The sequence below is a fragment of the Cydia pomonella genome, chromosome 1, assembly GCF_033807575.1.
Source record: "Cydia pomonella isolate Wapato2018A chromosome 1, ilCydPomo1, whole genome shotgun sequence".
NCBI classification, from domain to species: Eukaryota; Metazoa; Arthropoda; class Insecta; order Lepidoptera; family Tortricidae; genus Cydia; species Cydia pomonella.
Genome location: NC_084703.1, coordinates 23172396 through 23190012, shown reverse-complemented (window position 1 = coordinate 23190012; position 17617 = coordinate 23172396). Strand labels below are relative to the sequence as shown.

The following is a 17617-nucleotide window of genomic DNA, read 5'->3' as shown; positions in this document are numbered from 1 at the left end:
ACGTCCCGTTTGGCGCGCTGTTTCTAAATCCCATACAAAATGAGACTTAACGCAAACGCGTATGTCACGTTTCGCTATCGAATAAATTTACACTAGGGGTTCTGTTAGTGGATCACCGGTGCACAACTTAACGTAAACAGGAACTTGTAATAAGGGAGCCCAAGCGGAGATTTTGAAATTTACTCGAGCGCAGCAGATCAACTTAAAGGGTGACACTTTGCATCCTGTTGAGTACCTCGACCTTTTATAAGTCCTTTAAAAATGGTATTATTAAAGGAATTAAAATTTGGCAATTAGGAATGAACCTTCTAAGGTCAATTTATTTTTTGCATTTCTAATTTGCTACGAGCTCGCGTCACTTCCGAATCGTCCGTCTTTTGAATGGGGAGCATTTTTAGGTTCACTTAACATAACGCACTCATTGGCGCTCAATTATTTCCATCTGATTTGTTTAAATATATTTATAAATATGTAGGCGCTTCCCCCACCACTGAAAAAGAAAACATTATATATAACCTTTTATTCTTCCTATCACCTAATCTTTCAAATCTAATAGGTACTCTCGACGCTCGAGTAAATCATAATTTAGCGTCTTGGGCTCCCCTACCATAGTATATTTGATTTTACTTGTAACAGTTCGGCGTTACGACCTAAGGTTGCCTACATGTGCTTAGTGATCATAGAGTTTTAACGCCAGAATACCACTAAGCTACCGTCGACAATGCTCCTTTGCACAACATTAAGTTGCTTGCAAACTATTGCCGTCTTTGTTTATTTTGTCAAAAATTGTCAAAAAACTACTTGGCGCTTCGGGAGTTGGTCAAAACATGAAACTATATTCATGAGCCACTGGGTGCCTAGACAAAATGCCAATCGTTAACGCTCCGTAGCGAACGAAACGCAACTGTGACTGTCGCACTAATATGGAAGAATGATAGAGAAAAATAATTACGCTACGGAGCTCGAAGCGTGAACGACTGGCACCATGTCTACACACCCCGGCCTGTTAAACACGCGTGAGAATTTATTACGAGGAAAAAACAGTCTTGGTTTGGTTTAAATCTTGATACTTCTAGTATGCTGATCAGTGAGTATGAGTACGTACGTGTGCATTATTTCCGAATTCTCCCACGAATTTTGACAGTATTTAATTTTGGTCTATAAGTCGTATGCCCAAGATTTCAATTAATCTCCTGTTAAGATATACATACCTTTTCTTGTAATATTATTATATCATCAATATAAAGTGATTGGATCAACAATAAAAATATTCATACAATAAATTTTAGAATTGTAATGATTCGTTTTATATAAATAATAAAAGAGTTAGATTTACGAAATGCTTTTTTAATCCGCGATGATAGTCGCTTACATTCTTAAATTAGCTATTTGCTTTGTTATTGTTATTAAAAATAAAAGATGAATTATTTAATTTCTTAAATTGTAAGTTTTAAGTATTTTGTTTAACACTTTTGTTTCTTCCTTGTAATTTAAGAAAGTGGCAATACAAATAAGCATGAAAGCAAAATGTTATTTTATTTCCCTTTCTTTGTGTCTTGTTACCAAGGGCCACTTGCACCATCCCACCAACCCGGGGTTAACTGGTTAAACCGTTAACCCAGTGTCAAATTGTACTGGTAACCCTGGTAACTCCAGGTTGAACAAGTCAACCTCGGGTTAGTGATCGGTGAAAGTTGCTTGATAACCCCTTAAACCTGCACTAGACCTTGTAATTTAGAAAGTGGCTATGCCCACAACAATATATGTTACCCACACAGCGCTAATAAAGACACATTGTCGTTTTGCCTGTACGAAGCATTTCCGCTACATACAGAAAATCCGACATAACACTACGATCGTAGCGTTTATCAAACATGAACTGTAAGTGTGGACTTCTGCTCTACATGCAAAAGCTAAATTTACTTACTCGTATGCTAGAATTCAGTATTTCTGTGAGATAAATCAATGGATACTTCCATTTTTATTTTGGTCTAAGCCCGCTCGGGATAGGAGCGAGTGGATACTTATCTAGAAGAAGTAATAGTCCTCAGTGCAATACAGTAGTGTAGTTGTCAATTGTTAAGCTAACCTAACCTAAGCGCGTTCTAAGGACGAGAAAGTAAACGAAATAAAGGACTGAAGGAAATGCCGTAAAATAGCCCATACTGATAAAATGTCACCAGATCGAGCAAGTAGTCAGTTCTACTATTTGGGTAGCATCAGTATAGTAAATACTGCCCACTTTTGGCCACACTGGATCACAAAAGCTTAGCTATGGAGTATCACGAGGCAAACACCCACAAGAAAATCTATTTACGATAAAACCATCTTTTCATAAAGCTTAGTTCATATATAATTGGCACATAATTAGCAATGTTTAAAAATAAATAATTCCATGGCGGGAAAAAAAATTGACAATTAGGTACGGTTCAATCACCTTCAAAGTATTAATGGTGAAAATATAATTTTCTAGCTTCATGTATTTTAAAGTTTTCACCCATGAAAATTGAGACAAGGAGATTGATCGTGCACAAATACTTCGAAAATCGCGTAAGATGCTAAAAGCTAATATTTGTAGGGTCATAAAACGTTACAAGGAGACTCTATCAGCCGACAGGAAAATACAAACTAATCGAAGGTCTGGGACAAATAACAAGATTTTGGGAAAAAAGTCCCAAGGTCACTCAAACAATATTCAGGACGGTCTAATTATGATTTATCCCAAAAATTCAAAGAAATTTCTAGAAAGATAAAGATGATTCGCCTCAGAGGTCGCCGAAATCGGACTGTTAAACAGATCCGACAAGCTAAAACACTAGCTCGACTATTGTACGACCCATGACAAAATTCGAAGGTTGCTATTTGTTGGACGACGTATGTAAAATTCGATTTTAACCAACTACTCGGCTCGAAGTTTTATATGGCCAATAATAGAGGTAATGTATCCGAAAAATATAAGTTCGTGAAACTTGACAAGTTCGCAAAAAACATATATGATATGGCAAGGAATTTATAATTGCGGCTGTAAGACGAAAAGTTTTATAACATAGTCTTTTAGAAAAAAAAAAGTTAGAAACCTCAATATCATTTTTGAAGACCTATCCATAGATACCCCACACGTATGGGTTTGATGAGAAAAAAAATTTGAGTTTCAGTTCTAAGTACCTATGGGTAACCCCCAAAATTGTTTTTTTTTTTTCTTTCTATTTTTGTGTGAAAATCTTAATGCGGTTCATAGAATAAAGAATACATCTACTTACCAAGTTTGAACAGTATAGTTCTTATAGTTTCGGAAAAAAGTGGCTGTGACATAAACGGCCAGACAGACGGACATGACGAATCCATAAGGGTTCCGTTTTTTGCTATTTAAAATTCCCCATTCATAAATTTATTATTTTATTTATAAAAAAAATAACAATCTTCTAGTGTGTACAGTCAGCGTCAAATACTTTGTAGCATCCAAAGTAGCCAAATAATTCGGTACACCATATATTTAGTATGGTGTACCGAACTATTTGGGCACTTTGACTGCTACGAAGTATTTGACGCTGACTGTACCAATTCTATATGAACTATGCTTTAACGACGAGAAGATAATATAATAATAATAATAATAATGTGGACTCAGACCGAGCTCGATGCCCTGGATCGGAGGGTACGACTACTGCTCATCACGCACAGTATGTTAAACTCACGCTCGTCCCACAGAAGTGTGCCGCCGTCATATAATTTCCGGTTGTTCTCATCTTGGTAACGGCGAGTACTTGCACAAACATAATCTCGTACCCAGGATTATTCAGCAGCAACTTGCTCTTCTATACGGCCTTGTGGACCGCGAAGTACCGTACCTACTCACCTGCGCCAGTTCTCGGAAATGGTCGTGTCACGCTCTATTGAGATATTTATTATCACTGATAGGACTATAGTAGCCAATAAGCCTGACATCGTATTTTTCAGGGAAGACCTTTTTTATGTTATTTTGTATAAATAGAGAATAGTTAGTAGCTTTGTATTGTTTTTAAATAAAAAATAAATAAAAATAATCGATCGATCGCCACGCCGGGCCGTGCTCGTCGACATCACCATCCCCCATGATGAGAATCTCGTGAAAGCCGAGAAGGACAAGTCCAGTAAGTACCTAGACTCACAGACACTCACTAAGGCTCACGCCGCCATGTGGGATGTTGATTCGACGATCAATGTCCCGATAGTCGTTTCAGCGAACGGTCTCATAGCGAAGTCTCGACCAACACCTTGAGAGACTCGCTAAGTGGTTGGATCAAGGGTCAGATGCAGAAGGCAGTGATCTTGGACACGGTGCGCTGCTGGCGGCACCCTAGGTTAGGTTTTTATAATGAGTTTGTATGTATTTTGTATTGCTTTGTAAGTGTTTTTATATTTTACTTTTATATTCATATTATAAATGACCTAGCCTAACATAAAAAATAAATAAAGAGATAATGTAATAACTAATAAGGCAATTACCGAAAAAAACTGTAAATTTCAAACGGCTGTAATTTTGGTTTTAACCAATATGACTACGACTTTCTTATCGCCATAATAAGTTTATTTATTACATTATATATTCAATTATAAATAATTCTGGTTTTACGCTAAGCAACGTTACACCGGTAAATAGAATAAATAACTGAAAATTTGTAACATTCGTTCTATATGCTTGATTTCGAAACACTTAAAATTACCTCGAAGTTCCGTGCATTTCATCATAAATAACTAATTTAGTATGTTGTCTTTTGAACAAAAGCCTCGAAGCGGTAGACCTCTAGGAACCCTAGGAGGCCCGTCAGAAACTAATAGAATTTGTGAAAACGAAGCATGCTTGGCATACGAGTACTTATCATAAAAACTGGGGTACGTACATATGCGGTTAAAGTGGAACGAACTACGACGAAAGTCGCTTTAGTTCGACGTACAAAGGTTAGGATAGCTAGAGTAATCGAAAATTTGCGTTATTAATTCTAGGCCAAGTCGAAAGTCATACAATATCCTTCGTACAAAAATCGCATTTGGTAATTATCGAAGAGCAGAGCAAGATCACCAAACGTCTTGGAGTGCCGTTCTGCCAACTATTATTAGGCTCAAATCAAAAGTGCATTAAAAGAAAAGAATGAAACAGCCAAAAAAACATTAACAATTCCAGCATGTGATGGGCTCATGCAGGCAAATATGAAAAACGGGTCCGTAAATAGCTGCCACTGAATGTGCTAGGAAGAAGCTGCTTATCACTTCTACAGGAAAAAAACAAGGCAAGATTAATTCACTAAAATCAATGCTAATAGGTTTTTTAGTATCCGAGAAACCCTTGATTATGATTCTGAGGTCAAAATTGAAAAAAAAGTCCCACCATCTTAGATTTCCACGTTTTTGCTCTGATTAAATCGATATCTGAGGATCCGAGAGGACCATTCTGAGGTCTAAATCGAAAAAATAACCATCCGCCATCTTGTTGCTCTGATCAAGACGAAAATCGATATATGAGGATTCGAAAGGCCCTTTATTATGATTCTGTCACCCCTCTGATAATGAAATTTTGTGTTTCGCGGTAAGTCAACTGAGGTAACATACAAAATAAACGGTCGAATTGATAAACCTCCTTTTTTAGAAGGCTGTTAACATAGCATTCAATAAAATTGTTCATATCCCCATAGATAGCCCATATACCCACAAACATGGATACCCTAAATTTATTGATGAATTGCGGTCAAATTGCGGGACTTGGATATAAAATGCGGGACTCCTTCACCCGGCCTAACTGGCTGTATTGGCCGTCATGCCGTCAACTTATTGAAAGGTACGAAAAATTAAACCAAGGTTAACATTTATTACACTTTAGCATATAAGTTGACATTTTAATAAAACATAATTTATCACACGTTCTCAAATTACTCTAATTTACAACTGAACGTTCGTTTCAGTGCTTATAATTTAGTCTAGCCTAAAAACGGGACAATCCGCGTACCGTGCGAGCCCTTTGCGGGACGCATACTCTTGGGCTCCAGAAACGGGGCGTCCCGAGTATAGCGGAACGGTTGGCAACCCTAGTTACAGTTGTAGGGTGGTGGAGCAAAGTTGTATTCCTGTAGATTTTTGTAGAAAATTTAGTGAAAGTATGAACTCTGGATATTAGAGAATATTATAATCTGGATATATATAATTTGCAAGACATGCGGCTACATCAAGTTTAATTTAGTATGTATGACATTAACATTCTCAAGTATATAGGTACTATAACTAATTAAGCAATGTTCTTATCACTATAGTTATAATTACACTATCTACATATCATAATGAGACAATAAGTGTTTGATGCATCAAAATAAATGTTATATTGTTTATTAGATTCAGGGGACATTTTCTGCTAGTTAATTACATGCTTGCTCATAGTACCTATTTTGGCGGTGGATTTAAGGAGCTTAGATATAGGTATGATATATACAACTGCACAAAAAACTTTTAACAAAATTTTTGATTAAAATATAGCAAGTTTTGCGAGTGGCCCAGCATGGATTTTACCTACATAATATGTTAAGTTTAAGTCTATAATCACCTTATTTTAATCTAATATAAAGTTTGTTACTCGAACTAGATTCACAATTAATTTATATACAGTTAATACATCATATACATACATAATACAACTGAACAATGTGATATACAGGTATCATGACCCAAAAATACATACCTACTTTTTAATAGATTAACTGTTCATGACACATACAGTATATATGTATGTATATGTTAGTCCTACCTTTTACGAAACTTTATAGTAACATTTATAAATGCTTATCGATTGAGAGGCACCACTACGACTACATAATATAAACAACTGGCCAACAATTTCAGACACTTGATAACATGGCCGTTTGAATTGATATTACCTACTCGTAGGTGATTCATTTTAGTAGGAGAAATTAAATTTTTCGGCTTGAACCTTAAGCTGTTAAACAAAAGGCATTGTTTCTATGTCCAGTGCGGAATTCGGTAGCCCGTAACACGTTTGGGTAATGTGTCGATCGATCTTTCACATTCAGTTAAACGTATTCGGAGATAACAAAACGTGTTATCTCCGACTGAGCTGTTACATGAATTTGTACCATATAAATCTTTACCCATCACAGAAAATGGTGTTCCTGACATTATGGAGGCGTGCGTGGAGCCGAAGCCAACACGAAGAGGCCCTTTGGACTTAAATGACATCTCATATCACGTACAAGGGGTACACCGAGCGAATGCTACCCTTGCCCGTGTTATGGGACGCACGCAGAGGCAGCACCCGCCAGTGTGTAAAGACTATTGGAAGTTGATGGAACTAAAATGAACAGAGCTATTGGGTGTAAGCGATGGACTAAATAGTAAATACTGGGCTATGGAACCGGACGCCTGCCTAATAAAACGGTATGCAATTTTCCATATAAATTATTATTCTTTTATTATGAATAACCTATATGGTGCCCTACTGCTGGGCAAAGGCTTTACCCCTCCATCTACATGTCTTGGGCATGCTGCGCTTCATTCCATAGCTCTTTGGCAAACCTTTAATTTGATCTTTCGCGCCCCAGTGAGTGACCTCGTTTGAGAGCAACATAACTAGGTTAGGATGGGCAAATGCACATTAACCGGTTGAATTGAATTACATCTCCTATGGAAATTGCAATAAGTATCAAAATGTGTCAGTAATGGAAAAATAATTTGCGATTTCTTATGTGGTTCCTCTACGGTTACTAAGTGCCAGCGAGTGGAACGCTACAGAACCAGTCTGAAATGTAGCCTCGAGATGTGTAACAAAGGCGCGTTATCGGAGAGCGCACCTACACGGGTTTTTTGAGCGTTGGACTAGCTCGCGCTCAGGTGCGAATTATAATTTTATACGACCCTTTTCTGCAGGTAGTGGCACTTGCGGTTTTACTTAACAATAGACAAAGGATTAGCCGCTCGGGGCCAGCTACAAATCGAACTACTATACCAATTCTACCGCTACTGGCGGAACGGAAGCAAACTCGTTTACAAATACATTTTTCACATTACCTACTCGAAAATAGGCCTTTCTTCCCTGCCAGGAGGCATCAAACTGCCACTTTTCTATTTAAGGACATTTTATTGCCAGTGTAAAATATTAACACGTTGAAAATAATATGAAAGTAGTATGCACATAATCGATTACAATTTATTTATAATTGATTATAAGAAAAATGTAGTTAGCGTATTATAAATTAAATAATTAGCGTAACATTCACAAACAAAACGTGAAACCATTAATTTATTAATATAATTTAAATTAAAAAAAAAATTAAACGCAGCCATACATGTAAATTATAAAGAATATATTTAAAAAGTTTTTCACCACACCAGCTGGTAAAGGCCATCTTGATTGTTCAAAAACTAATGAGAAGTTGTATTTTATCCACATGTGGCGCAGGCGCAAAGTAATCAAGTGCAAATTTTGAGTCGTTTCCGTATGTTAGCAGATAGAATTGACTTTGAAGAATGATGATTTTGAATAATATTTTTATAGCGTTCATGTGGATTGGATTTGGTTTGATTTAATTGATATTTTATAGTTAGTATTTTCTTCGCGTTGGTGTGGTGAAAAATAATGTGTTTTACTCGAAGGCAAGATTCGTCTTCCCGAACCCTGAACCACTCGCTACCCTCGTGGTTCAATTTAGGAATCTTTCGCTTGCTCGCTATTAGCACGAGCGGTTAAACAACAACTTTGCCCCCTTGTAAAACAAATAACTATTGTACAAATGTTTCACAAAAGCATATGCGGTTCTGTACTGTGTAAAAAAAACCGTACACACATAGGTTTAATTAAAAACTTTACATTATAATAATGAATATCAGTCTCCATGGTATAATTACGAAGATTTTGGTTCAAGGGTAAGAGCTAATATATTACCAGAAAACTATACACTCGATTTTCATTGCATCATTTTAGGTAGTTGCTGCTGACTTAGAAAATATACTATGTGCCATGCCATGGTACTCGTACATAATAAATGAACTGTACTTTTAATTTGTTAGTACCTATGTAAGTATAGTAATGCGTAATGTTTTAAAACTTAATTTATGTAATTTCCTCATAGGTGTTAAATGGTAGCAAAATTATTTTCACGTCAGCAGCTCGAACAAGGGTAATTTGCTGCTTAAAAACATTGAGCAAAATCGCACTTTGCTCACTGAGTAAGGCAAAATACCATTCAAGTGACCTTTATATTCGAATGTCATTTCAACGTGCGGGACCTAATACAAGTTCGAAATATTTGGATTCTATGGTCTCTGTCCCTTTCACGTCATTAGCAAAAAGAAAGAGACAAAAATTGCATACGTAATTCAATTGTATATTGACGGTTTATAATAGACCCCCGAAATAAGTCAGACCGCACTTAAATTTTTTATAGAAACATCATATTCTACGCATTTTATTATACAATCAAAATAATGAACTTAAAAAAATACGCAATTATTACGCAAAGTAAATAATTCTACTTTTAACGATCTCTACTATAGTTGACAAATAGTTGTATCCGCAATTCGTACCAGATCTTACAAAGTTTTATTTTCACAAAAAAAAGTTGTCCATTGAACTGTCAATTGATGTTCGTTATTTCATTATTTCCGTGTTATTTTATTGATATAGCTTTCATTTTGTTTTATTGCGGTAATTACTTAATTGTTAGAATACCTTAAGAAAACATGAATGAAATAGCGATGAAGCCGGTTTACTTCTTTTAGGTTGTATTTTTACCTTTCAAATATGTTCACACTGCTGTCGTGAAAAAATTTGGCAACTATAGTAGAGATCGTTAAAAGTAGAATTATTTACTTTGCGTAACAATTGCGTATTTTTTTAAGTTCATTGTTTTAATTGTATAATAAAATACGTAAAATATGGTGTTTTTATTAAATTTTAAACTTTTATTTCATTCATTAATTATTACGATTGAGGACTCGTAGAGTGTTTTAGAACGATGCGGTCTAACTTATTTCGGGGGTCTAATATAAACCGTCAATATATCGTTGAATTACGTATGCACTTATTTTTGTCTCTTTCTTTTTGCTAATGACGTGAAAGGGACAAAGACAATAGAATCCAAATATTTTGAACTTGTATTAGGCCCCGCACGTTGAAATGACATTCGAATATAAAGGTCACTTGAATGTTATTTTGTCTCACTCAGTGAGCAAAGTTCGATTTAGCTCACTGGTTTTAAGCAGCAAATTACCCTTGTTCCAGCTGCTAACGTGAAAATAACTATTCCACATTGAGTGTTAACACTTGAATCCCTCACTGCGCTCAGCATTCTATGTTAGAATCCCTCGCTACGCTCTGGATTCAATTATAGAATCCTTCTCTCCGTTCAGGATTGAATGTTTGCCCACGCTGTAAATATATCATTTTGCTCCTTTGTCACACAATATACTATTAGCATCATATTTATATGGTTCAAATTCATGTAATAGGTCATTCTGTTATTTCACAGGCCACACACAGGTTACCGATCGTCCTGATTACCCAAACTCTCTTGAAACTTAACAGGATAGACCACGGCCGTTTCTCCTTAGTCCCTATTTCGCTCTCTGGATATTGACCTTATGGAATATGTTTTAACATATTTTTATGTAGCTTAGTATAGCTGTAATTGATATACAACAAAGAAATTGTGTCAAAATAATTTTAATCATGTTAGTATCCAGAAAGGAAAATGAGGACTACGTTTGTATGAAAAGGCAGTTTCGGGTGGCCGTGGCTTATCCTCTCAATGCTATCACGATAGTTGCTTTTTAATGACGTGGTTGCTTTGGCACGCTTGGCCGAAGACCGCTCTCCATAAAAAGGCTTCTGTTTAACAGATTGGGGTCTAAGACGTAAAAATCATTTCAGAAAATTCATACTATACATACAGAGTTGATCAGTCTCAAGGTTGAGATCGGAATTGAAATCATACTAATCCTCCAGTATTCTTTCTATTGCACCTCAGGTTTTTAAAGCCAACTAGGCGCCTATTCTAATATATAATTTTTCTTAAAAAATATCTAGTACTTATCTAATTAATCTGTCAACATTTAACTTCGTATGTCGGGTCAATGCAATCAAAGTACCTTTCTGCCTAGTTACTTACATTTGGTGCCTATTGTCATTGTTACAAAACATAAAAAGATAGATACGTACTTGACTCTTGCCCCACCACGTACATATAGTGGTATGCGTGTGGTGGCATGCTCCACCGACTTTCGGTTACAAAATAATTATTCATTGACTTTGGTACCTAAAGTTAAAGGATTGTAAGGCTTTAAATAATTTAGCTTACACGTGCTTTTTCATAAAAGCTCGTTTTGTTTGGAGTTTTATAAGCAAATAAGTAAGTATTAAAGTATTACATGAAGCTCGGTTGGAAATGCCTATTTTATTATTTTCTAGTCTCAATGCCACTCACAACTTTATTCTTATTTAAGCAGTTGAAAATTAAAGTAGCCGTCGCGCGTCGGAATTTATTTTTCGTGAAATATCAGTTACGAAACGGGGTTAAGGCGTCGTGGATATCATGTTTTTGATTATTTATTTATTTTTGTAACTTTTAACAAAAAAGTAATCTATGAGTTCAATCAAACATAAACTTGCATATTTTCAGAAGCCATTTATATATTTTAAAGTTTTGTGCAAAAATTGCTAGATATTATTAAGGTGCGTTTTAGAGTTTTGTTCGTGTTTTTAGGGTTCCGCACCAAAAAGGTGAACCCTTATGGTGCGACTCTGTCCGTCCGTCCGTCCGTCTGTCACATTGCTAAATATCTCGAGAAGTACTTAAGCTATCGATTTGAAATTTGGAATAGTAATGAATAACGCTAACTCAAACATATTGGATGTGTAATTTTGTTATTTTATTTGTATTAACTATGGAAAATTCCCAATATAAAGAGGGGGCAAAATTTCAAAGTCTAGTTACTAGGTTAAGTAGGATATCATTTGATCAGCTCAAATTTAACATTACAAAACAATTTTTAATTTTTTTTTCATAGTGAAAAAAAAAATTACTTATGAAAATGTGAAAAAAATACCATCCCCCCCCCCCTAATCTCCGAAGTTTACGAATGAAAAATTATGAAATTTTTACATAATAATAACATTGTCGAAAGTCGAGATACTAGGGCCATAACCGCGAAAATCGAAGTTCGTCAATTGCGGGTTTTCACGGCAGGCCTCCAAGTTTCGAATCGATTAAGTTACCAGAGAAAGGCCTCAAGATTGCTAATTAAATTTCCGAAGGCCTACCGCGAACCACGTTCGACGTGTTGCCTCCTGTCACACTTACGTACGAATTTACAAGTGCGACAGAGAGGCAACACGTCGAACGTGGTTCGCGGTAGGCGTTCTGGCAACTGAATTGTGATTAAATAAAATCGGCCAAGAGGATGTCGGACCAATGCCCAGTGTAGGGTTTCGTAGTTACCATTCTGTCGAAATAAGCTAATCAGTAAGTATCATGTAACAATTGTACATTATTAGTATAAGGGTGTACCTTCGCAGCGCTTTGTACGACTGTTTTTAAGGTGGTTCGATTTCCATACAAAAAACGATTGCGTTTTATGAAGTCCTTACACACTATTACTAGATAAATATGTGCGCATCTATCTACTTTCGACTATTAGTTTGCGCTAAATTGATAGAAAAACTATGTTTCATACAGAAATCACGCAAAAAACGTTATATTTTTCTATCAAAGTAACACCAAAATAACGTTTTTTGCGTGGTTTCTGTATGAAACATAGTTTTTCTATCAATTTAGCGCAAACGAATAGTCGAAAGTAGATAGATGCGCACATATTTATCTAGTAATAGTGTGTAATGACTTCATAAAACGCAATCGTTTTTTGTATGGACATCGAACCACCTTAAGTAGGAAAGACTTTTTGCAATAAGCCAAAAATGGCTGGACCTTAAGCTTTTGTATTAAGATGTTTTAGGATTTTTTGAACCTATGGTTCAAAATTTAGAAGGGGCGGGGGGAGGGGGACACATATTTTTATTCTATCGTAACGATTATTTCCTTAAATAGGGCGGGTTTAAATCCAGCAAGCTGTACCCGCGCCTTTTACATTACTTACACAATCAAATTGTTGCACATTATAGAGATAAATAATACCTACTCTTTGTACCTACCTAACATTTATAGTTATGAACTGCTGTAAAAAGTATGAAACGTATTTGTATTTGTAAAATATTTACTTTATAATAAAATGGTTGTTGGAGAGTATTTGTTTTAAAAAATCTATTCATCCATACCCCACACCATTAGGTTCAAGCGAAAAAAATATTCAGAAAAAGGATTTTTATGGGAGGTTGATACTTAACAAAAAAAAAAAATTTTTTTTTCATTCTGTCGCCATCAGAGAGGGGAAGGGGTGGGTAAATCTTTATGAAGTTTTGTCACTTAACAAAACAAGATCTGAGGGATACGATGGAATAAATACACATACATTATATGGACCCGGGTACGTCCTTAAACTACGTCCACAAGAGAGGTATGGGCATTGTGAATGTCATTTCGCTCTGTGTGGTAGGGCACAGCACAGCGGATGTCATTCCACATTTAGAGCAGAGCCCAACTGGGGACGTACCTCCACCTTACAGAAAATCGCAGCCAAATAACACTAGGCCCTACTCATAGTCTTGTGTTCCTGCCGGTGAGTAAGGTTGCCAGAGCTCAACGAGGGGCGGGAGGGGTTAGGGTCGGCAACGCGCATGTAACTCCTTTGGAGTTGCAGGCGTACATAGGCTACGGATACTGCTTACCATCAGGCGGGCCGTATGCATGTTTGCCACCGACGTAGTATAAAAAAATATAATATATGTATATATAAAATTGAACTTAAATAAAACTGCAAAATTCTAAATGCATTTAATAAATCCTTCTTTTTTATCAGACTCCTTTCCCGAAGCTCTAAAAATATCCATTGTCAAACATCTATTCAAGAAAGGTAAAATAGAGGATGTTTTTAACCATCGCTCGAAAACGTTAATACCGGTCCGGACTTATTGATTACTGTACAATATATAATATAATTAAAGAAGATCAATATGGTTTTAAAAACAATCTACTGTTTGGCGACTTTTTCTCTGCTATACTAAAAAATATATAACTATATATTATTAAAAAGATACTATTTTTTGATTTGTCTAAGGCGTTTGACTTCGTTTCTCACGACCTACTATTTATTATGCAAGCTTGAAATACTTGACATCAGAGGACCAGCACTTAATTACCACAACAAATATGGAGTTCCCCAAGGAAGTGTTCGAGATCCGATATTATTTTGATAAACGATATAACTGAAATGTCTGAGATAACAAGACACCGTTGCATCTTATACGCCGATGATATTTGCATCATATAAACATCAAACAAAGAAAGTAATGCTGCTACAGAACACAAACTAGACATTATTAAAACAATAGAATTGTCATGATTGGCTTGATTCTATATATATAAATATTATAATAATTTAAAATGAACCTGGGCAAATATGACAAGCACCGAAAAAGTACCACAATGAATTTTTTTAGGGGTATTCATTAATGAGATACTCTATTGGAAATCGCAAATGACAGTTTCCCCAGCAGATTAAATAAATATGTACATATAATACTGATATGTTTAAGATCATATTATGATCTTAAACATATCAGTAATATCACAAGTATTAAAACTGCGATTTCCTGCTACCATACCTATAGCACTGACATATACCGAGCATTTGTCATGCAAAAAAAGATGTTTAAGAGCAATGCGGCCTGAAGAATTCTGTAGTCCACTTTTGCTTCTTCCAGTGCCCTACCTATACGAAATGTGCTTATGTGTCCACAAGTACATACAAGTCCATGTTTAAAAAAACCATGACTGTGACAATCACACTCGTTCTTGCCTCAGACCGATTACGAGTACTACCTGATGCCCCGTCTCGATTAGCAAAACACAAAAAAAGTTGTTTAGGTATGAGTGTGTAAACATATAAAATAAAATACCTGTTGAATACCGCACAATCTTTTAACACAGTAATATTTATAAATAAAAGCTTGTAATAAAATGAGGAAACGACAGAAACCATAATTTAAAATGTTTGTTGTAAAATATTAGTTTAGTTACCCCTTTCACACACCATATTAGATTAAGCATGTAAACCTAAAACTATATGTACCTGTTATTAAAATCTTGTATCTGGTAATGCTTAATGCAAAATAAATCTTTATCTTTAAAATCGATTGCTTAAAAAAAAAACATTAAAAAAGTGAAATTTAAGAAGTAAATTATTATTTATTATAACGTGTAATAACAATATTTAATAAATAATAAAAAGCTTACATAACGCTTAATTTTTGAAAAAAAAGGTACTTATTTGTGGAAAGCAATTTGTGATAATACATAGTTTTGTTTTAATTAAGAAGGATATACTTAAAAAATTCGGGACTTAAGTTGTATCGATGTTTTAGATAACTGCATGTCGCGCAAGTGTGTGTTGACGCGACACTTACCACCTTTTACAACGTATTTTTTTGAGTAATTACGGCTAATCTCTCGATATTTTTTCATATTTTTTGAACTTTGGTTAGAAAAAAGAATGAAATGATAAATTATTTCGGCCTTTGAAACAGATTTTTTTCAAAAGTATTCAATTTATCCAATATTTTTTTAGAAACAGTAAAGTTGTTTTTCAAAACCCATTTTATGATGTGCAATACGTTCGTGGTTTCTGATTATATTTGTGACAATTAGTTACATGTATGGAGTGACCCCCTTAAATATATACTTCTTAAGGTTTAGAGTACTTAATACAGTAGCGGCTTACAAAATACATCTATGCAGGTTGTTTGTTTAGGGACCAACCTACCCCGAAATCGCGAAAAAATATTTACTCTCCCATAGAAAATGTCAAAGTCAAGCAGCCAAAATGTATGAAACAGCCAAGCAGCTTTGTGACTTCGGGGTTGGTCCTATAGTAAAAGTTGCTCAGTATGACCTCCATCCCGTAAATTATTGCAAGTTGACTAAATAAACACCCTGTATTTCAAAATATGCCCCTCTCAGTACTCTAAACTCTAAGTAAATTATACCGACCAACTTAGGTGTTAATGAGTAAATGCGGGTATATATTGAGTAAATACTGAGTATTTACTCGGTATTTACCCGTTAGTTTTTACTCACTACCCATCCCTAATAGTCGCCATGCATGATTTATATATCCATGCCAAATGGTAGCTGTATAGCACTAACTATCACGAAGCAAAGCGGCGGACGGACGGACAAACGGACACGGGGAAACTATAAGGGTTCATAGTTGACTACGGAGCCCTAGCGCTACGATTCTTCAAAGACTCTCCTGGCTGACCTTACTGCACCTTAAACGATCAAATTTAAAAGTTCGTGTTGTTGAGTAGGACTTGCTCATGCTCTTGGCCAGTTTTTACGTGTCTTTAAATATAGTTCGATCGTATACTAACTGTAATCTGTTTCAACATACACACGTTGTGAGGGGAATTAGACTGAAAGAAAATATAAGTAACGCAAGAGTACCTACGTAATTTTAAATTTTTACATGTGCTCGTTTTAGGCACTATGCTCGCTTTATACTCTCCCCGAAATGCTATAGTCTTTCGGGTGGTGATCGATGTTCAACCCTGCATTTGCGTGACTGAGGCGGTGCCTTGCCCGGTGGGCGGGCAGGCGGCGGTGGCGGGCGCGGTGGCTTCGGCGCGGTCGGCGTCGCCTGCCTCGTCGTCTTCACTCTTGGGGATGTCGAAGATCTCGGAAAAGAGCGCGGGCAGCACGAGGCGCGGCCAGTGCGCGCGGCACCACGCCAGCAGCTCGTGGTGACGCAGCCCTAGCGCCTGAACGTCGCGCGTGGCCGCGCCCAGCGCCTCGGCTCGCGCGCTGCCGTCGACCGATCCCGTCACCTGCAACAACCATACGATATATTCAGTGTTGTTTACTAGACACGTCGCTCGCGTTGCTCCCGCACTCTGAAATATATGCTGCTGTAGAATAAATAATAATGCGTTATTATTCTGAGATCACGATAGGTTAGTCATAGTGTAGGTTGTGTTTCGTTAAACTACAACAGCCCCGCTTGCAGCACTGACTCCGCGTCGAGCAGGCTAGTTAGAATACCTTTAGAAACCCCTTTGCCTGAGGAAATCTTATATGTAGACATACCTAAAAGATTAACGACTTACGTGTGCTCGTTTCTAATCTCGGAATAATTTTACTAAACATTTCCCAGTGTAAGAGAGGGCTTTCTAAATAACTTGTGCCAAGAAGATTCTAAAGGTATTCGACTTTTTTGGCGGCACTACACACCAACTAAGCTCCAGACCTTGGACAGGCTGCAATACATTTTGGTGGCAAACTATCTACTACATTGTTGGAGACTAGCAAGGTCACATTGGTCGGAAGACTACTTTCCGACAGTGTATTAGGCATTTTACAGTAAACGCTTGAGCTTGAATACCGTGCGAGAACTCGCGAGTAGTCCGACTGTATTGTAAGTCGATTACAAATTACGTATTTGAGTTCTCTTACGACAGCGAGGCTGAAGAGCG

The 17617-nt window shown here is 36.4% G+C and overlaps 1 protein-coding gene across 3 annotated transcripts in view; it reads right to left on the bottom strand.

Moving 5' to 3' along the window:
- Window positions 1-15418: 15418 nt before the first annotated feature.
- Window positions 15419-17617, bottom strand: part of LOC133517970 (ecdysone-induced protein 78C-like) — a 56749-nt gene continuing 54550 nt past the window's right edge. For all 3 annotated transcript variants that reach the window (XM_061851496.1, XM_061851506.1, XM_061851488.1), the window contains one exon: window positions 15419-16972. In XM_061851496.1, the coding sequence (XP_061707480.1) occupies window positions 16691-16972 (282 nt within the window). In that variant the 3' untranslated portion in view covers window positions 15419-16690. The remainder of the gene's footprint in view (window positions 16973-17617) is intronic.